The sequence below is a fragment of the Sinohyriopsis cumingii genome, chromosome 8 (genome assembly GCF_028554795.1).
Source record: "Sinohyriopsis cumingii isolate HCF-2022 chromosome 8, ASM2855479v2, whole genome shotgun sequence".
Classification (NCBI taxonomy): Eukaryota; Metazoa; Mollusca; class Bivalvia; order Unionida; family Unionidae; genus Sinohyriopsis; species Sinohyriopsis cumingii.
The window spans coordinates 98,657,972-98,680,297 of NC_142968.1; the positions used below are offsets into that span (position 1 = coordinate 98,657,972).

General features: G+C 34.8%; 1 protein-coding gene across 5 annotated transcripts in view; it reads right to left on the bottom strand.

Annotated features, from left to right (window-relative positions):
* Positions 1 to 22,041, bottom strand: part of LOC149794218 (uncharacterized) — an 89,040-nt gene extending 66,999 nt beyond the window's left edge. For 3 of the 5 annotated variants that reach the window (XM_089968331.1, XM_089968332.1, XM_089968330.1), the window contains exons 1-3: positions 21,917 to 22,041; positions 3,800 to 4,137; positions 3,293 to 3,408 (exon numbers count right to left, since the gene is read on the bottom strand). In XM_089968331.1, coding sequence (XP_089824457.1) covers positions 3,293 to 3,408; positions 3,800 to 4,086 — 403 coding nt within the window. In that variant the 5' untranslated portion in view covers positions 4,087 to 4,137; positions 21,917 to 22,041. Of the gene's footprint in view, positions 1 to 3,292; positions 3,409 to 3,799; positions 4,138 to 21,916 lie in introns of those variants that run through there. The other 2 variants (XM_089968334.1, XM_089968333.1) reach the window with 2 other exon arrangements.
* Positions 22,042 to 22,326: the final 285 nt, after the last annotated feature.

Below are 22,326 nucleotides of genomic sequence, written 5' to 3' on the forward strand. Positions count from 1 at the left end.
CCATTATGTTGCCACACACATGAAAACTTGAAAGTTTTTGCACCAATATGCCAGTGTCATTAGCGGTGTATTTTGAAACATGGTCACTGATGTGATGGAATTCAACATGTAAAGTAGGTGGCTGCTGGTCAAGAGATGGGAAGTGAGCATTCTAGGGGGCAACCACTCTACAAGACAAAGGACACGTGGAAAGTTCTAGTACCTAGTAACATGGCGCCAATACAAGGAAGAAATTGGGATAAATATATATTAACACACAAAGGCACCAACTTTATACCAAAAGTAACATGCTTCTTTGTAATGGACAGGGCAATTACCTTAAAGGAACATATAGTATAGTGCAAATAACTCAATAATTGTTCCCCAAGTTTTTGGTTTACTGATCCCATTCTTTGACTTTCTCATGCCAACACGCTTCTTTTGTTTTCTTGATGGAAAAATACTTAAAGATTTAGTGACGTTATGTTCAGCAAAACTTTAGTACTCATGAAGAAATTTCCTTTTGTGACGTTAAACTGATCTTGACCTTTAAATTCCATTGCCACCCTCATCTCTAGAGGTCAAACTGATTAAAAAATGAATCTAGATTAAATAATCCAGGAAATGACATACCAACATGTTGGTTTCAATAAAACTATACATAACAAAACATGATTAACTACCCTTTTTTGTTCCTACAATATATTAGCAAACATACACACAGTATATTTGTTTTAAGGCTTGTCAACATAATCCTGACCATAAACTACCTGTTTAAAAGTTCTAAAAAAAAGATATAATAATATAAATTGCAAACAACATTTGGAGACAAACTTTCAAATAAATGCAGACACACAGTCCAACAAGATCATACATGACAGTAGGTCTGATGTTCTACTGGGCAAAAAGAACATCAAAGAATTCAAGACAAACTCATTTCTTCCAAATCTGATATTCTTCAGCAATAGCAAATGTTCAAATTAGTTGCTGTGATGGACATAATAGAAGCAAGGGATGACCTTAGCAACAAGCAGTCTGTTAAACGCTTCTCCAACATTTTTTGTGCAAGTCTCCCAGAATTTCCATTCCCAGCCCGCACTCTAAACTGTAAATATAGGTGAATTCCCTAGCTGCAGACTGAGGGGCAACAGCACAAGGCTGATGTGCTCAAAATCAAGCTTAACAAGACAAGATCTTGTGATCCCAAAATGTGATTCTATGCCCACAGTATGTTACCAGCAATTTCTTCTTTGTGTCAATTTCATCATGATATGAAAGAATCAGTCGACTGTGCCCTATAGGCAATACAGACCTTCACATGCTTCCATGATATCCAGCCCAACATCACCCATCATTATAAATTTATTGCAAAAGTACCATTAAGAACATAATTCTGGAATAATCTTAGGCTAATATTAGGGAGAAAATCAACAAACTTAAATAAGGTTATTAAATGTATTCAACGGGTGGTGTCCCCTACTTATAATGGTTAAAGCAACGTTAGAGTGAAATGGAATGATGGAAAAGCCATGTCTGTACAAGCCCCAGGCCATGTTTCATTTCAGGCCAACACCTAATAAAATGCCCCGACATTAGAATTTTAACATCTCGTACCTTTACAACAATCCTGTCCATATAACTCTACAACAAGTTCTGTGAATAAAGAAACATCACTCTAAAAGACAATCACTGTCATTAAGTGTCATGAACCAGTCTGCATTTCTTAGGTACATGTAGATTTCTTCTTCTCACTTTTATCAAGACTATATTCTCACCTGAATTTATTGGCAGTATAATGTAACAGTTAACTTATGCAACAAGTTTACTATTTCTGATGCTAATCATAAAGCCTGAATAGAAATGCCCCTTTTCTTCACTTTTTTAGTACTATGTATTTTGGGGGTAGATTCTATTTTTATAACAAACTAGTCCTTTTTAAGCCAGACAGCACCTTAACTGGCAGGAGTATTGAACACGATCAAACTACACAACTTGACATGGGATTCCCCTGACCCATTATTTCAGCAATGGACTGCACTATATGCCATGTCATGAAAGTTCCTGGAGTGCACTTTTTCCCCTCAATAAACTCTTCCTAACAGTTTTATTTACAGACTCAACCATCTTAATAAATCTTATTTTCAAAATGGTTGCTTGTCCAGAGCAGTACTGCATACACATGTCAACAAGAGAATCACAACAAAATCCAACTTTCTGTTAGGGCCCCAGGTGGGTGAATGACATAAGGCACTCGCCACAACATACTGCTGAAATTTCTCATGTCTGTTCTTGTGAGTGTGTGTGCAAGCTTTCCAGTAGCTTCATGTTAGGCGCTAGTTCTTCATGGGATTTTCCCCAGGTTCTTCCACCAAATATTCTGGCCACCATGTATAGCCCATCACCTGCTGAAAGAACCATCTCCTACCTACATTCAGTTTAAATGTGGAGGATTTTCCTTGAGCAAATGAATGTTTATGACAAAGGAAATGATTATCGTGACAACACTTCAATACAGCACTTGAAGCAAATGACACTTCATCAATAGTTTTGTTTTCTTCAACATCTCTCAATGCAACATAAAACCTGTGCTCACATCTACGACAAATTTAATTGATTCCTTATCCTACTTGGTATTATATGGCAAGTACACCAGAAAATGTATGATTTCCTACAATTCTTGTTTAATCATCAATTTGACTGTCAGTCATCGTGTTCAGTTTCCCTGTGTAAATGCAAAAACTATATGGTAGCTTGGGTCAGTAATAAAAGTCCTCAGTTCAAGGTTTTATTGAGTTTTTAATTCAACAAGCCCATCTTTAGCCCAAGAATGCTCATCTCAATATTTGTTTGTAATATTAGCAGCACAGTCACACTGTGTGGCTTTCTGTCCGAGGTACAGTATACAAATTTCCATTTGAACAAAGTTTGTTCTAAGTCACCATTTGAATCACGTCATGCGACTCAAACCACATGTACACACTGACCAGCAGGCTTAAAAGGTGTTTTTCCAGTACCTGAATACTCGAATAAAATCCATCCAGTTGTATGTCTGTAACATCTGAATTGTTAACTGGTTCAGCACCTTAATCTATAGCATCTTCGCTCCAAGTCATTATGGTTTATCTTCCAAAATTTCCTTTGAAACTGCATGGAGAGTATTAGCATATGATTAACACTTTTCCTAAGCTCCTAGTCACTACAGGGGTTTGAGAGAGGCCCATTTGAAGTCCTTTTTAATTAATGCTTCTCTCCTACTGGGGGACATCAGTTTGTACTTCATCATACAAGTTAAACAGTTTTGACTAATACTGACACTCTGAAGATGCGTCCGAATCCCTCCACATTGTCATATGGTCCTGAAATGCTTCATTCATCACTCCGTCATTTTCATTAACTTGTACTGTGCTGCATGTATTCTCCTCCCCAGGTCTGCAATGAAAATTTTCATCCAACCGAATCCATTGCAGTTATCAAACTGAATACACAACAAATATACTTCATGAATGATTAATCTCTGCCAGGATGGTTTTAAATCCGGTGTCAATCCTGCTAACAGTAGATATATCTTAATTATCTCCCTTAGACGACTGGATAATTAATTCTTGCATATTTTATCATTTAATGTTTGACTGGACCAAAATTGGAATTTAAGGTAGAAACATTTTTCCGTTACTTGGCGATAAATACAAAGCTCTGTGCATCATGTTTACAGTTTATCTTCATTTTAAAATGCATAAACCTATGTGAAATGTATTCTATTGTATTTACTTATATAATATAGCAACTTATAGCTTTCTTAAAATTGGTTTATTTAGCTTACCCATTTTGCCCATTTACTTCTGCTTTTATGTCCACCTCTGATTGCTTTCTACGGACTGGTCTGAGTACCATGAGGCTGGCTACCGAGCTTGAGGACTCTTCTCTCAATGGATCAGTTGTCAATGTGTTAGACTGATCTTTTTCCGGTCTTACATAGTTACTTTTTACTCGAACCCTTACAGTCTCATCTTTATATGTTTTGCCCTTATTATGTGGTATATTTCCTTTTTTGAAGTAATGTCTTTTCCTGGCTTTTATACCTTTGGATCTGTTCTTCTTGTCTGGCATTGTTGCACAATAAGACACAAGCTTGCTTTTGCATCAACTTCGTCCTGTAGACTGACATATATTAGAGAAACCCTTAGTTTTAATTTCTAGACAAAAGTTAATTAGCATATGTCATCTGGATTACATATAAAGAATTCATATCCTATTATTGTCTAACTGTCCTCAACCAGACCAAGCAAGAGTCTGGCCAAATGCTTGACTTCACACTGAACTGGTTGTGATAGACAAGCCAAGGTTTAAAACAGAATGTAAATTACTGGATCTTGTAATATATGGTGTTTTAAATGAAAAATCAATACTTTCGTTAAAAATAAAAGTGTTCATTTTGTAAGACATTATAAAAATTATGATGGCAGTAAAATCTGATGGTTTTATTATGTAGTAGTGGTGACAGATAGTTCTGGAGTATTGCATGTACAGATGGATGAGCACAGAAAATCATTACACAGATGTGTTTTACGGTTTAATTAATTTACATGGGCCCGAAAATGTTTCCTACCTACTTATCCAGGAAAATTACCATGCTATACTACCCTGTTCTGTATAAACCAAGAATTGGTTCAGTGAAAAATATTTACATCAATGCATTGAACATACACCTGATACATGAAAAATTAACCCAAAAAGGAAAAAAATTCAGACAGCTAACTACTTGTTTATTATCAAATAAAAAATTATCTCTGTCAGAAAATGATATACTTAAGCTTATACCATGCATCAGGTGATACACCAGATTTGGTGTTCTTTTAAAAATAATTATTTTATAGCAAAAATCTGAACATTTACAGGAAAACTTAGACTAGCCATATACATGTACTGGAATTTCCGGGCTTGGAACGTTTGATGTTATAAACTATAGCAGGTAATGGAATTTCCAGTCTTGGAATGTTTGATGTTATAAACTACAGCAGGTACCGGAATTTCTGGGCTTGGAATGTTTGATGTTAAAAACTACAGCAGGTACTGCATTAATTATTGCAGACAAATTTCATCTGCTCAATTTTGGCCTGTATATTTGCATGTTTATCAAGAACATTTGGCAAGTCCACAGGGTAAATACTTTATTTTAATTGACACTGAGAAACACAAAAGTTTGATTGAAAAAGAAAGATGAAGCTTAGACCAATGCTACGTATATATATATATATATATATATATATATATATATATATATATATATATATATATATAAATGCCAAAATCTGCAGATTTCTGGTAATTGTATATCAAAAGTGTTTTAAATCACTGACTTCCACTTGTGCACTGGTAAAAAAAGATGGCAAGGATAAAACTGCAAATTGTATTAAAATTTATACAAACAATTTGTAAATACTGAAGGCCCCACAGGCTAGTGCTGGTAATATATGAAATGTTCACAGGCAAAGAACGAAGAATCTTGGACCTCAAACTACCACAAATCTCAGGCCCTGTTCCAGATAATAAATATCCACCGCTTGCATAATGTACATGTGTTCCATCATTGCTGATCATGTCACGAAAGGTACATACAATTAAATAAATCCACTCCAAGTGTGAAAGTAGTTTTGCCACAAACTTAAAGCATCAACTTTAATAAAAGAAAACCTACAACCAATTACTCGAGACCTAGAAACATTTTGCTTAAAGTAATATATCTTATCATGCTCAATACATGTCTGACAACTCATAACTTGGATGAGAGATATGGTCGCAAGATCCAGAGAGGTAACAAACTATGCAAATCAGATACGTTACCTCATTAATACGCACAGATCTTGCTAATAATCACCTAATTAAACCCAGCCAGCATCTACAAGACTATTTAACAAGTTTCATCAGAATTTGATTAGAAATATTATTGCTTGAGTTTTTAAAAATATTAATTAACAATACATCAAAGGAATGAACACTGGTTTTCCCTTTATTACTTTCAACACCCTCATAAATCATCCTACATTTGACCTTACAATCTTCAGATTATAGTAGTATGGTAATCAGTTAACATCTTGTGCAGTGCCAGATTAAATTAAAATATACGACTATAGCACAAATTTTACTTGACAAGACTTACTTCATTGCTATTTATTTCTTAAAGTGTTGTCAGTTGTAAAGACATTTGTGCCAATTTCATTGTTCAAAATGTGATCTGTTATTTATAGTTGACTGAGAATATTTTTTTGTAAAGAAAATTACCAAAATATAGGACTTATGTTGAGAATTTCATAATGTTCAGATTTCCGGACAATAACAGCTGTTTTTGGTTATAAAACAAGCAACAAATCAGGGTTTTTGTTTACCAGTTTTGATCAGTCTTTTCATTTAAAAAGTTAAAAATGGTCAAGTTTTTTTTGCATTTTCTAGAAAAGAAAATGGGATCTGTGCCGACTGGTGATGTATTTTTCCAAATGGAATCAAATTTGTACATGAACAAGTGGATACGCTTTCAATCTCCACTGACATACATTTTAGCTGGTTGAAATGCGTGCAAACCGAACATGCCAACCCCATGAGGTAAACTTAATTTTTTCAAATACAGGTGGCAAAAAAGTATAAACCGCACATAAAAGGTGTAATCTATATACATATCATAATTACAGCAGAATGGATGAAAAGTATGTTTATTTTTGCTATTAACCTGGATTTGCTGCAGGTAAAAATTCTTGGCAAAATTTTTGTGGTGCAAAACCAGGTTACAAATACAAAACATGTTCACAAACAATTTATATTTACAAGAGTACTTTTATAAATCACTCACTCATATTCTTTTCAAAATTGTAAAGTGATGTTGACTTGTCCTTTTCTGATGAGACATGTTTTTTAAGTTTAAAAAGATCCATCTGTTCTAAAAAAAATTCATCCACAACACACTGTAAAACCCTTTTCGCTAAAAATCTGGCACCATTTTCATTAAAAGTACAGACTGGTCTGCTGCATCACTTGGTTAAGAATATAATGAATCTCAATCTTTTAAATTAAAGAAACCTGTCAGTTTTCATGAAAAAGGGTTATATACAGTTGCTATAATTAATTCGTTATTCTTATGCAGCAGTCTTTCTTTCAAATTTTATGATGATTAGCATCATAATAACAAAACTTTTATTTCCTTTAATTCTTTAATGTACTGTAAAAGTATAATACATGTACAGGCGAGTGTAAGACATAATTAGGTGGAAAAAAGTGTAATAGATGATATGTACGGAAATGTGACAGTAGCTTAGGAAAAACCAAAGTCAGTTAAATAAGGAACAGGATTCAAAATGAAGCAATCTAATTGCTTTTGTCAACATCAGACCTGCCAACTCTGAAGAGTCTGCATCATTAAGGCAGTTGATTTTTTTCTGTAAGATTGACCAGTTTTCAGTAAGGTGTAACAAAATATCAATAACTGCTACTGTAAAGCTGGAAAACGTAAAGTTTTTTTTATTGCTGCGGCAACATCAAATAATTGTAGAACACTGAAACAGATTCGTTTTATTTGCTTGGTATATATCATTGCTTCAAAGGTAATAAGTTTTCTTTTAAGTTGCAGGAAAACTATTTTTTTTGTTACATTTTTGTTCAAACTGCTGTCCTCTGGTCGCCTGTAGTCATTTCCTGTTTTTGCGTTCAGAGGTGGTTGATTGTAGTTGTATAGCTATTTTGATTATACAGTGGGAACCCTGCTATAACGCGATAATTGGGGTCCCAAAAATTGGATCATGTTAATGTGCGACTTTGCAGTATTTTACTTTTTTCAGAGGCACATACATGTGTAATCATGTCTAATGTATATGATGAATAGGGTATCAACACCGTTTACTATCGTGCTGTCGTGGCATGCAACTCATCCATGAGTCATGCAATTCCGTTGAAAAATTGCACAGATTTACAATATTCAATAATTTTATCCCAAATCATTAATATATAGCATGAAAGAGTATTAACACTATTTACTTGCCATCTGATATCATGCAGTCGAGGCTTGCAATTAATCCAAAATACATGTATATACAGTTTTATCAGCCAAAAATGTTGCCACCAATTGCAATTTAAGACAATGACAAAGCCCAGTGCGATTCCTGTTATTGTGTTCATTTCTGATTGTAGCTATAATAAATACTACATGCTACCTTGAAGTCAAGGCATGTGGAGACTTGGATGAAATTGCCATGTGCAAATCGGGATAATTACTTTGGGATTAAATGGAAAACTGACGTACATTTTAATGATTCAGAACTGCTAAAGCTGCTATAACTGATAGTTCAGATGGGACAGTTGCCAAGTGCAAGAATGTGCATGATCCCTGGCTTAGTGTTTGGAATAAAAACTTTCCTTTGATTTACAAAATTCATTCTGATGGACAAACATGAGCTATATGCCAGTGGTGTAAAGAACATGGAAAATTAAACTCAATGGCAACAACTGGTTCTTCTAGTCATTAAAGTTCCACATTTTCTTGAGATGAGACTTCTCGAGACAACCTACTTGCTAGGTGGTCATTAAATCATTGAAATGCACACTGACAGAAGCCTGTACAACTCTATTTCAAGAGTACAGAGATTTCCAGACTTTGCAGTCCTAGCTGTGATTGTGTTGGTGTCAACAGTGACATCCATGGCATGCAAGAGAGGCCTCAGTGTGCAGAACCAAATTAAGACTAAATGAATGTCCATCACAAAACACAAGACCTTAACACAAATGATGTGTGTCAAAGAAGAGGAACCTAGTGTGGAGCATGGAGGAATACGATCCAAAGCCAAGCATCAGAAAATTTTGTGAAATGCAACATAGACAAAGGTGAACTATATTGTAGTTAAATATATCTGTAAATAATATCAATTTTAATAGTTTTTATATATATATATATATTATAGAATAATAATTAATTACAAATGAATAAAACTAAAAAAGTTTTGTGTCTGTTTATTCCTGGCATTTGATGGACATTTAGCCACTTCAACATGTTTCTGGGAGGGGACTGCAACTTTTGCTGCTGGGACTCCTATTTTTACCAAGTTTAAAGTCCTGGACTCCTAGTTTTAAAATCCTAGTGAGACCTCTTACAGTGTTAACACATTAACCCCTGGAGCTTTGTCATTTTCGTCTGAAAGTCAAGTTGGAAACACATTTTGAAAGCTATTTCTGAACAGACTCTAAAACACCAAATCCACGGTGATCTTTCAATAACATACTGCTTAGTTGTGTTAGAAACATCATTTTTCACTGGCTATTTGACTCGTGCATGAGCAGAAGGGTACAAATTGGAGTTGTTGTTTTTCCTTTTTTTTGCTAAATGGAGCCATTATTTTTGTATGGAGACCACTCTTTATTCCAAATGCCCATCTTATCCTACTTTTTGCAAAGGCTCATCTGTCTGTTTTCAGTTCATACCAGTTTGCCTTAGATCTGAGACCAAAAAGTATAAAATCTGGACACAAAATCGGATTCCGACCATGGGCGAAATTTGGGTAGAAAAAAGTCAGGTCTAAAAAAAAATGAGTTTTTTTAAATCTGTATTTTGTAGTGCAACTATAGATATTCCAGATTATTTGGTATCATTATAGAGCTACATCTGTCTACCTTTTTATAATACCACCCACTTCAGTGTATCATGCATGACCTTGATGCTACAGAGCTCGGCAGTAGGCCACTACCTCTTGCCTGGTTAAGTCATCACTGGGGTTAATGTGTTAATCCACTGTTAACCAACAGTGTCACTAAACAATAAACTATCACATTAACTTTTGCCAGAAGCACAAAGCTGTTTAGTTACAGTATTTACTTGCCACATGTACAGTATTTAAACAGGCACATATTTTGGGCTGCACAAAACAAAAGTAAACTTCTTAATGGGGCTACCAAGGGAAAGAGGCTATTCATAGGGAAATGAAAACCTATAGCCAAGTTTTGAATTAATTAAGCATAAGTAAAGCTTGTACTTTTGTAACCACTCACAAAAATTCCAAAATATACAGAGTAAGATGGAGAGAATAGGTTGTAAATTCAACTACCTCTTGGGTTAATGGATTGATGATGATGATGGTAATAGCATAATTAATCCATCAAATTAAAACTTAATCAAAATTTAACTTAATTAAAATTAAATGCTTTTAGCAAAATGGGTGGAGTGCAGTTGTCATCAATACTTGCAAGGAGCCTCACTTTTAATTTCAGCCAAACAGTTTCAAGAGATCACAAATTTAATTTGTGCTGCCATTGGTAGCTACCGTAAGCATAATAAACCAACTTCTAAGAATCAAACATGTGCCCATTTGCTAATGGAATGGCACCTTTAAAGCTGGACAGCAACATCATGTAATTGGAGAGCATAGTATGAATCCGAATGGGTAGCCTGTCAACATAAACAATAAAATAACGAATTTGTTCAAGTTGGGCAGCAAGCTTGACATTGACAGAAGCCATGTGACAGAGGTTATGTATTTTCATTGATTTAGGTGAAGACCGTCTTAGTAAGGTGTAACAAAATACCACAAACTGCTACAATAAAGCTGGAAAATGTATTCAAATGTTTGGTATTTAAAACTTGAAGTGGCGATAAACGTTACGTTCAACCAAAAGGTTTGTAAAGTACATGTAGGCCTTATTTACCACAAGTACAGTTGCACAAACTTCACTTTCAAAGCCTATGCAGCTCAATGACTTGTTGCTATCTCTCAACTTGACAAAATTCTTGGAATTTTTTGTTCCACTTCCAATGACGACAGCAATCATTTCTCTTGCCATGACACAAACTCAAGCAGACATGTTTTCCAATAAACATAATTGTGTCCCTTCCTGCTTTACTTCACCAGAATCTAAATATTACTTTTATATCTTCTGTGCTAATTATTAGCAATTTCTAAGAGGCTTATTTTCCATTTCATCTTCAACAGGCGTCTCTTGCTGGATGCCGTGTTTTTGACAGGTCAATAGGTAGCTTGTTGACATAAGTGACATGAACATAAGTGGGTAGGACTGTATAAGGAATTGGCACATGTACCGCTTGAAATCTTTATTATGACACTTCTACTAATAGTGTATCAGCACATTGTAGCCTCAACTTCTACAAAATCAAATGGCAACATTGTAACATACCTTGTCCAAAAACGTATAAATACATAAACTTAAGACTTTTGCCATATGTAAAAAATAACCTGTCGATGTATGTATGAGTATTTAAGAAGTGAAAAATCACCATATAAAGGTATATGTACACCCATTATTGAGATAATCGGTTCTGTGCATCTAAATGAACTGAATGATTTGTACAATAGAAATATGGTAGAGCATGATGCCCACTGTAAAGGACATGCTTTGCTCTTTGGACTGCTATAGAAGTAAAAATGCAAGTATTAAATAATAAACCAAGTCAGACTCTTGTAAAATTGTCTGGTTCAGTTGTTTTTCCATGATCAAGGTGAAGAAAAAGAAGAATGAAGAAGCTGCAGTGGATTTTAGTCCTATAATATTAGACACCTCACCTGATATTTAAGTTTTTGTGTGCTACATTTTACTGCCTAAATAACTGTCTTGTATAGTATTTTTTCCCAAGTCAAGACTGACTGGAAAACGGGAGGTCAAATTTTAAGGAATATCTGATACGCTTGTCAACAAATTTAAGTGTAATTAAGATACACACTTTGCAGTATTTACCCTGATGGAATTATAAAACGACAATGTCGAAATCAGATTAATCTGAATTATGCTTCTTTAACAAAACAAATAAAATTATACTAATACTGACAAAAAGGCTTAAATAGCTTCATCTTCTTCAAGAAATATATCACCCTTTTAACCAATTTCAGCAATCCAGCTTCAACTGCATTAAAAAAAATGAAATAGGGGTCAACAGAACTTGAAAACACTTCCAACTGCTTCTGTGAGAATTTGAATTTATTAGAAACAATAGATCCAAGTCTGCGTAAATTAATAATGTGTAAAAAAAGTATTGACATGTGCTGCTGGTGGTGCAAGATAATCCTGAAATCTTGGCCTCTCGTTCTGCTGTCTCTCAACATCACAACACATTACACAATACCATTATTTGGGCAATATGATTAGCAACCCCAGTCTAACATGGACAAGATGACAGTTTAGTTTACCTGGAAATCTGATGAAACTGTTGACAAAGTATAGAATTTTCATTGCAACACCAATACGTGTCCAACTTATTTTATATATTGTAAAAGCAAATAAAATTATTTATAATGGGCATGTTTTCTTTTTATGTTTGATGGAATTATTATTTTATAATCATCTCAAATAACAGATTTCAAGCTTGAAATAAGCACTGATCATGCTGTGGTTGTGTGACACCTCTCTTCTTTGTTACAAAATGTGTTGGGTTATTAAAACTTCATGAATATTCATGAAATTTTCATTCCAATCAAAGATGTAAACAATTTGTTCAGTGGTTGTAGTTCCTTTGATATTCCTACACAAAGAAATAATCCATCGAACTTTATGCAGATTAGACCAAAAGTTTGGCAATTTAAATAAATGCATCATATATCATAAAAATTGGCATATTCCAAACTTTATTTTGCTACCAAATTTATGTATCAGAAATGTGTATAAACCAACTGCAATGAGCATTTAATTTGTAAACCATATGAATCTCCCTGTGTCGACATTGTCCGCAATATCTGAATTTTCTAACAGCTGACAACAATGTTAACTTTTAAACTGATGTTCAAAAACTAAACTTATTATTGCTATTTCATCAATGTCCCATTAAAAAATTTAAACAAATGCATTAGCATGATGAATATAAGGTTAAACGTATTTTAAGAGATGATTTTTTTGTATAGTTTTTATCGTAGTATCGCTTGTTGTATGGTTTGGACAGTATTCAGTCGCAAAATTAACACAAAGTGTGGATTTTCATCCACTATAAATAAGCTCAAGTTGTCGATGCTGTAAATAGCTGAACTGACAAACGGTCATCGGTTCTAAAATATGTTTAACCTTATATTCATCATGCTAATGCATTTGTTTAAATTTTTTAATGTGACATTGATGAAATAACGATAAAAAATCATATCACTATCAGACAAAAGCAAAGTTTCCATATGAAATTTTTAAAAATGTATTTTTTATTTTGACAAGCTTTAGCAAAGTAACTACAAACACGCTTAAAGTGGGTTCTCAAATTCCCAATGCACTCATAACATATGATAGGATAAATAAGGTTGTCAAAATACAAAATAAAAAAATACAAAGTCTGAAAGTGATAAATTATTTTGCAGGTATATGATATTGAAATGTTAGTTCTAAGTGAAAGATGGCAGCATTGCCTGGTCCATTCTGCAAGGAGCTAAATTTTGGGGAAGAGATTGTGTATTAATTTGAATATCATACAATTGTGGCGTGGCTTCTGAAATTTAACAGTAACACCAGGTTTTTGAAGTGTTATGCCAAAATAAACATTACCAAAATGTTACTTATCACTGATCGATAAGTAAAGCCAGTAAGTCGTCTTTGTGATTGTTTTCAATTAATTCTTTATACAATCATTGCTCAAACAATAGCCGACATGTGTTTCTTCTTTAACCCTTTAGCTACTACAGCTGTTGTGCAGTTTCACTACTGCTGAGTGCTATCATATCAGTTACTGAGACTAGTGAGGCTGGTTACTAGGCTGAATACTAGAGTATCATCATGGCTGCCTACAGAAAATGACAATAAAAACATGGTTACATCTATATTCATTATTTTTTGGGGGATTTCAGTGAAATAAAAAACAGCCTACCTTGTATAGTGTCTGTTATTCATATATTTTCACTACATATACTCCTACATCCCATCATACAAGAAATCCCAGTCATATAAACTGTATTGAATCACACAAAATAAATCCAATATGAACATATAAAAACATGAAGGAAATCCACACTCTAATTAAAAAGATGATAGTGGTACCTCTCAAAACAGTCATTATCCACACATAAATGTACTTGGCATTGTTTGCATCCTATGAAAACTTCATGTCTCCTCCCTTCCCTAACACACATCTTGCATCTCCCAATGAGAAACCAAAAAAGATATTTCCACCATTTCTTTGCTTTACAACAAGAACTGTATTGCATTCTGTTTTGGTCTGCAATATCCACTTCCCCTTTGTTTTTGGAATACTCATCTGCAACTTTTGGGCAAGTTACTTCTTTTGTTGGCCGGTTTTTTCTCTTAGAGTTACACCGGACAGCTGTGTGATTCATGTTGTTATAAAAAATATGGACAATTTTCTTGTCTTTCCAGGCAACACAGACCAGAGTCTCTTTTTGCAAAATTTTCATATCCCCCTGGCTTTTTTTTTAAAGGTTCTAGCATTCTTTTCCTATTTCCTCGGTCAGTACCACAACATAAAGAGTCCATCTCGACGTAAATCTTCAAATAATTGGGGATTTTAAAAGAAATTGTCCATATAGATGTGGTGGTTTTTGTTTATTATTTTTCTGGTAAGGTCTTTCACCACTCTAGATCCTAACCCTTCTTCTCTCACTCTCCTTCTCTGTCCATCAGGCTTTCCAACATATACTTGAAATTCATGGACATATCCGGTTTGAGGATGGGCTCTTTCCCAGACTTTAATGCCAAATGTTGTGGGTTTGGCTGGCAGATATTGCTTAAATGACAGTCTTCCTTTATAATCAATCATGCCTTCATCAATTTACTGGTTTCTGGGAGGGCAGGGTTCATACTGAACTATGAATGATAAATTCAAAGGCTTTTCCCAAACTTTCAAAGACCACAAACAGAGATTTCCAGGACCTATTTTTGCTAACATTGTGTATACAGGTTATATGAGAAAACAACGAATGCCAAATACCACAATATTGTTTACCGATTAAAGTCAAACTATAATTTCCTAAAATAGCATTATAATGATCTGGAAGATAGGTTAACATTTGTTATTTTTTCAGAAATATGTAACATACGTGTCAGATTTAATACAAAATAAATTGTTCTCTTAACAGACATCAGCACTGCTTTAAATGCATTATTATATTTGCTTTTTTTTCTCTTCAATCATTTTGGAAAGAGATGCCACCACTGTCATCTTTTCCTCTGCTCTTCTCCTAAGAGCATTTGACCCTGTGACAAGCACAATGAGTCCTTTAAACTCTGCCTCTTCTGCTTTCTGTACAGAGGAAGCATGTAGGCTGGCAATGTCAGCTTCAAGACGCAGCTTTTTGGCTCTAAGTTCTTCCACTTCATCCAAGGCTAACTCCCGTTTCTTTCCTTTTTGGTTTTTCTTCTCATCCTTCTCATCTGCTTTCTTCTTATACAGATAGGCATGGTACTTATGTCTTGCAGAGGAGGCATGTCATCATTTCATTGCTAATGACGATTTCCAAAGGTCCACCTGCTTTTCTCATAATGTCAATGATTAGCTTTGAGCTCTGAGGCTTTCTCTGCTGAGGTTCTTAACAGATACCTGTTTGTTGACAGAAAATCATCTCTCCACTGTTGCCTGCCCATGTGACAACAACAACATTTTCTGGAGAACATTCCAAAGTTCAACATATTCCTTTCTTTTAGAAAGGACAGAATAAAACCACTTCATCAAGGCTGTCATCAGTTCTATTGGAGCATTTCAAGGGATGATTGTCCGTTTGGTTAACTTCAACCACTAATTTTCCAAATTTTAATGAATCTAAATGAAAACAAATAACTTCATGATGTATGAAAGTAATTTTTAATTCGGTTTTACATACTAGTAAGAAACACTATCTAGACACAAATTACCATTTAAAAAATGGCTTCTGAAAAAGTGAAATAAAATATAGGGGTACAAACAAATGGGGATGTATAGTCAGACTATAGATACACAAATCAATTTCGGCAATGTGATATTTAAAAAAATTTTTTTATACCACTGGGGAAAAAGGTCGAGGGTCGGCAATGAGAAACGGGGACATTCTGTCAACTGGAAACACATTTTTTCATTCTTTTTTTTATTTGCCTAATCAAATGACTTGACCTACTACAGTTAAAGCTTCACAGCACACATTAACAACTCTTGCTTAACTCTACTATAGTGTACACATGCGCACTTTGAAACTGTTTATCTGTGAATTGATTACAATGGATGTTTCTATATTAAACCAAGGGACATTATTATGTAGAACAAAATTTTTCGAAAATGATTTTTGTCCCTCAAATGTGTTAAATAAATCGACGGTATAAGTAAATTTTGCAGCCATTCCTTGTATTTCTCTTGTTCCAGCCAGATATTGTTGAAAGAGCAAAGACCTGGCATTTTTAAACTCTGAAGATGAAAATCGACTGAACAAATTTTGAATCCTCGAGCGTAATACTTTCGTGCACTTTCTACATAGAGTGAATCTGTGTAATTAACATTTTGATTGGCCAAAGCTGATGGACTCGTCCAATCAAATTGAACGATTCGTCAAAAGAAAGAAGCCAGGAAAACCAGCTACATCCGAAGCTAATGACCTTAGGCAATTTTATTTGTGACTTCCTTTGATGAAGTGTGTAGCCGTCTTGCTTTGATGAAGAGTGCATGTGTTATTGAAGTCGCCGCTGAGGCCAACTTTGGATAGCCAAACAAAGCCTCTTTTGTTATTGCGGCGGCAATGAAACTGAACGGGTCATCAAAAGAACAAAACCAGGATAACTAGATTACATCTGAATCTAACAACCTCGGATACTTTTATTTGTGATTCTGGAAAGAAATTACAAATTTTTGGGTTTATTTCAATTTTCAAAGACTTTTAAAGACCTCAGGGTAATATGCTCGATTTTCCCAAACTTTCAAGGCCTTGAAAATGCTACCTCATTTTTCCCAAACTCTCAAGGACCTTCAAAGACCATACGAACCCTGGAGAGTCATAATTGTCCAGGCATTTATGCAAAACTGTGTCATGGAAAGGTCTTGTATGGAAAATCTGGTCATGTCCTGGTTGGCCTCTGGGTGGGTTGATGCTTGTGTTGTTGGCATGGAAATATTTCCTTATTTTTTCAAACCTTTCTCTTGTCATCATTTCAGGTATTCCTGGGATCCCAAAATATACAGATGTCATCCAGGCAATGGAATATTTAGGTATTTGCATAACACTCATGACGATGTATATTCCAAGATATGCCCACATCTCCATGATGCTAGTTTCATACTGTTGCTGGTCTTGTTTTTGGCCCAACATTTTCTTGGCATAATCGTGTTTCTCTCACAAGTTTTTCCACCAGACTTTCAGGGAAAAACCTGAGGAAAAAATCTTTCTCATTGCTTAGTGGACCAACATGAGAATCGAAATCATTGATCTCGAACACAGCGAGGTCATCACTCCATTGTGCAAGTGGGACTATGTCTTCCTCGCCATCTGATTCAAAATCACTTACATTGGGTGTTGAAACCGGACTAATATCAATATCAGATCCATTTTATATGAACGCTCAATTAAATGCTTCAATATCGCTCGCACTGAACCCTCCAAAGTCGCTCATATCTGAATCGGAATCCATTTTTGTTTACATCAATTACACGTGTTTCGTAAAGTGCAGAAAACCGCTTACAGTGTCGAAATTTAACCTCTCAGCTTTCAAACTTGTATCAAAATGTTGAGTAACCAGTCCTCTCATTGGTTATGATAATCAAAATTATGTAAACTTCTGTACTTTCAACCAATCAAAGTTTAGTTAACATAGTGGTCACATCCGCATAGATGCGACACTGGGGTTTCGAATACTGCTGAATTTTACACACATAAGCGACACTGGGGTAGTAAACTAGGCTTATCGGCACTACATATATACGTCAGTTGTAGCTAAAGGGTTAACTGCATACACAACCAAGAAGCAGGCAATGCGATGGTTGATAAAAGCTTCTCACAATTTAATAAACATCATAAAACGAAAGCCACCAACACATTTGCTGGGCTTGGCGTGTTATTAGAACTCGTTATTAATTTCCTGTGTTTTTATAAAAATATGTTACCATTATGGAAAAGCAAGTTCACAAACTCAAGCCGTTCTCTGCACTTCGCGCAATGATTAGTATAGTAATTTTCAAGTTTCTTTCGATATTCACAAAATCTGAAGTAAAGGTCATATACACGATGCATGCTGAAAGCATGTGTTGCTTGTTAATTAATCCTGCTGTAGTGATTCAAACGAATAGATGTACAAGCGTTAATTATTGGAAATTTGCAATGGATAAATGTACATGGAAATGCATTTGAGAAAATTTTTGCAGCATGAAATTTCGAGACATCATTCATAGACCCTGGAATGTAATGAACCATACAAGTGCTTCGTCTTTCTTAACCTAATTTTGCTGTTAATTTTTCCCATTCAATTCAGACACATAATGATGTATGAAAAAATTGTTTAACAGTTTAAATATGTATGCAATTTTTGCAATGGAATTACATATATTATGGATTAACTGAAAGCCCTGACGGTACGATAACAGACGCAAGTAAACAGTGTTGATACTCTGTTTATGCAGTATATTATATTAGACGTTGAATTCAGACACAATGATCTGGGATTTTTTGTATTATTTATTCAATATTGTTAATATGTGTGCAATTTTTCAACAGAATTAACTCTTTACCTTCTGCAATTACTTGCTGCCCTGGCTACTAAGCCTGATAAGCAGCCTGCCTTCTAGCAGCTGTTTGTAGGCTGAACCCCAGAGCATCATAATAGCTGCCTGGGTGAGAACTTCTAGAGTTATTTACATGCTGTCTACATTTTCTGTATCAATTTTGTTACAAGCAATCTATGTAATTTAATGAAAAATAAAATTTTAAACACTTACCAATGTTTTGTGCCACTCATTTCTACCAACAAGTACATATAATCCACAGGAATCAATGTTTATATTCAAATATTTATAATAATAAAAATGTATCTCAATATATCTGTGTTTAAAATGAATATTAGATTACTTTTCTCACCATTATTTTGCACACCGATGTGTCCACTATTTTATTGCAGATTTGGTAATTTTTTATGATACTGCCTGAAGCACGTAAAAAGAAATCTATCTCCCTTGCATTTTCTTCTAAAATAAATGCTGGCCACAGGCACTTGATTCTGTGGAAACTAATGTGTACACTCAATCAAGTGCATGTGATGCTGGCCCTGAAACTGCTGTAAAGTCGTCCACATTAACCGGTCTCGCGTGTTCCGACCAGATTTGATTGTCTCCTGTTTCATCCTCGGAGTCAGATAAATCTGAAATGTCAGGTGTCAAAACAGGACTTATACTAATGTCCAATCCTTCATCTGGTTAAAATCAATATCATCACTTTCAAATCCTTCAAAACTTCCATCAGAATCATCGACGGAATACATGAATGTTGACATTTTGTTTTACTGTCACCATTGACTTCGTTTTCAATAGAATTTCCCGCTTATATGCTGTAAAAGTACTAATAGAATACGTTCATCATTTTATGTAAGGACTATTTTCATTGGCTAAACATTATAAAAGAGAATGGATGTTTGTAATTTCATCCAATACAAAGCTTTAATATGAAACGTGTATATGTGTATCTGGGGTTTCCCAAATCTTGGATGGAAACGCATGTATGAGCCAGCCGGGACAGAGAGACTATTATTAGCAGCTTGTATATACGTCTCTGGGGTTACAAGGCTATTTTTATGGTCGCATATATGCGTTAGCAGAAGGTAAAGAGTTAAATGCATTATGTATGAACTGCATGCCACGACAGCACGATAGTAAACGGTGTTGATACCCAATTCATCATATACATTAGGCATGAATACAGAGATATGTGCCAATGAGTTGTTCTCTGAAAAAACTGATATGTGATGTGATGTGATGTTGATTTTTAACGCAGCTTTAACAATTTTTCAGTCATATCACTAAGATGTCTGCAATGTGGCAGTTTATAGTGATGTCTAGCACTGAGGCATCATGCCGCAGACATGTAGCATGATGTCCCACCCAGTCACATTATCCCGACACCAGGCCGGCCAGTCCTAACACTAACCTCTTAATGCTGAACGCCAAGCGAGGCAGCTGTTAGTACCATTTTTTAAGTCTCTGGTATGACTCGGCCGGGGATCGAACCCACGACCTCCCGCATCCAAGGCGGAGGCTCTAACCCTGAAAAAAGTAAAATACTGTAAAACCCCACATTAAAGCGACCCCGATATTAACACGATCCAATTGTTTGGACCCCAATTATCATGTTATAGTTTGGTTCTACTGTATCAAATTTCATAATAATATCTGAACAAGAAAGAAGGTTATATCATTTTTTTTATGCAAAGAGCCTTTTACTTTGGGTCCATGACTGCCACATAATCTGAATACATTTATATAAAACAAATTGCAACTTAAAAGTTGCATAATTTTTTTCAAATAGAGATATTTTTAAAAATTAAACTGTTTTGTAATGCTGTTAAACAGATCTATATGAAGAAATCAAGTGTTTGCGATTATTTCAATATCAGAAAAATGACTGGGGTTGCTAGTATGATATCACACCCAAAAACTAGTCCTATAATGTAAGACACAGCACATGTTGGTTTTGTTTTAGTGGCTGTCTTACCATCCAAATAATGGCCCTGTATAGTGTGTTCCGATGTCGTTGACAATGGAACGAGTAGTCAAAGTTTCAGGAATATCTCACACATCTGTCAGCATATATCGACACTCTTCTACTAATTTATGTGTAATTAATATGCTTACCTTTACCTATCTTTACCATGGCAGGATTAAATTATGACACTAGCAAATGGATGCATCTTCATGTTCTACTGACATACATTTAAATTTGTTGCAATGTGACAGTAGTCAAGGTATGCCGAAGTATGTTTAAGTAGGATCATTTGAAGATATGTTTCTTGAATGAAACAGTGTTTTACTGTTCCAATAGACATAAAATATTTTTTATTCATTTCGTTAAAGAATCATATTTCTACTTAACCCAATTTCAGCATTCCCGGCTTTCAGTCAACTGAAATCTTGGCCAATGGAACTTTAAAACAGGTCCATTTCTTTTGAGAATTTGAATTTATTAGAGAAAAGACATCAGAGTAAGTAAAGTCTGACTAAAACATTATGACTTTAATTTGTAGAAAAGCAGCGCTTTTTTAGTTGCCAGTTGTGCGAGAAATTCCTGAAAATTTGACTTTCGTTACAATGTTAGTCAACATCAAAACACACTGCACAGCGCTGTTAGTTAGGCTGTAAGATCCTGACACCCAAAATATAAAGATCAGTGTCAAGGTCTTACAAGTAGGACTAACCCAAAAACTTAAACATCAGGTGAGGCATCTTACATTATAGGTTTACAGTAGTTCTATGGTTAGTGTATCAGTCTCGAAACTGTACTGACCAGCTACCTTGGACAAGGCATTTTATTTCAATTGTCATGGCTGTGTTGATGTGCCACAAATCCAAAAAGGAAAGTTGTGAAGATTATCAGGATGACAGAGGCAGTGGTACACGACTGCAAATCAGTTTGGAGATTTGTTGAAAGGTTCCATTTTATAACTCAGCTTTATCAACTGGCAACTATCTGCGCTAAAATTAAAGAAAAAGTCGGCTAACCTCTGCCCTTACAAGGTCAGAGAGTGCACGTGTATAAAGGTGAAGGTCATTTTCGAATATACTTCTATTACATATTTGGTTATTTTTCTTAACAAATATCAAAGTAACACGTGACTTGCATTCCAGAAAATAAGTCAAGGCCGTTTACCGTCAAGAATATTTAAATTATTGTACAGAATTATCTTTTTGTGCACAATAGTTTCTGCGGCATGGAATCCGCGGAAGCAATATGGCGTCACACGAAACAATGCCTGATAAAAATGAAACTTTTCGCGCCTTTATGACATATCACAAGGGAAAGAAAAATGGATATTATACCTCTGTCCCTAAAGTAGTGTTCTGCAAACCTAATGTCAACCAATACGAGCTGTCAGTGCGAATTGTTATGAAAATTCTCTTGATCGATTTACAGTCTCACATAATTGTAGACTGCTATTGTGGGTCACGTGACTAACAGGTGCGCGAACGAGATTGTTTACTTTTTCATAAATGAATATTTTATCTCTCAGTCTTTTGAAAGAAAATAAGACCTAAACTTAGAAAAGAAAAAATTGTATAAACCCATAAATATAGTTTACAAACACCGTTTTCAACTTATTTTGGTGTTCAGAGTATTATTGTGTTTGACTTTGGTAGCTAGGCTATAAAATCATTGGTTTTGAGTAAAGTACTATGAACTTTTTAGAGCGGAAAGATATTCTGCAATTAATAAATAATAAAATAGTAGC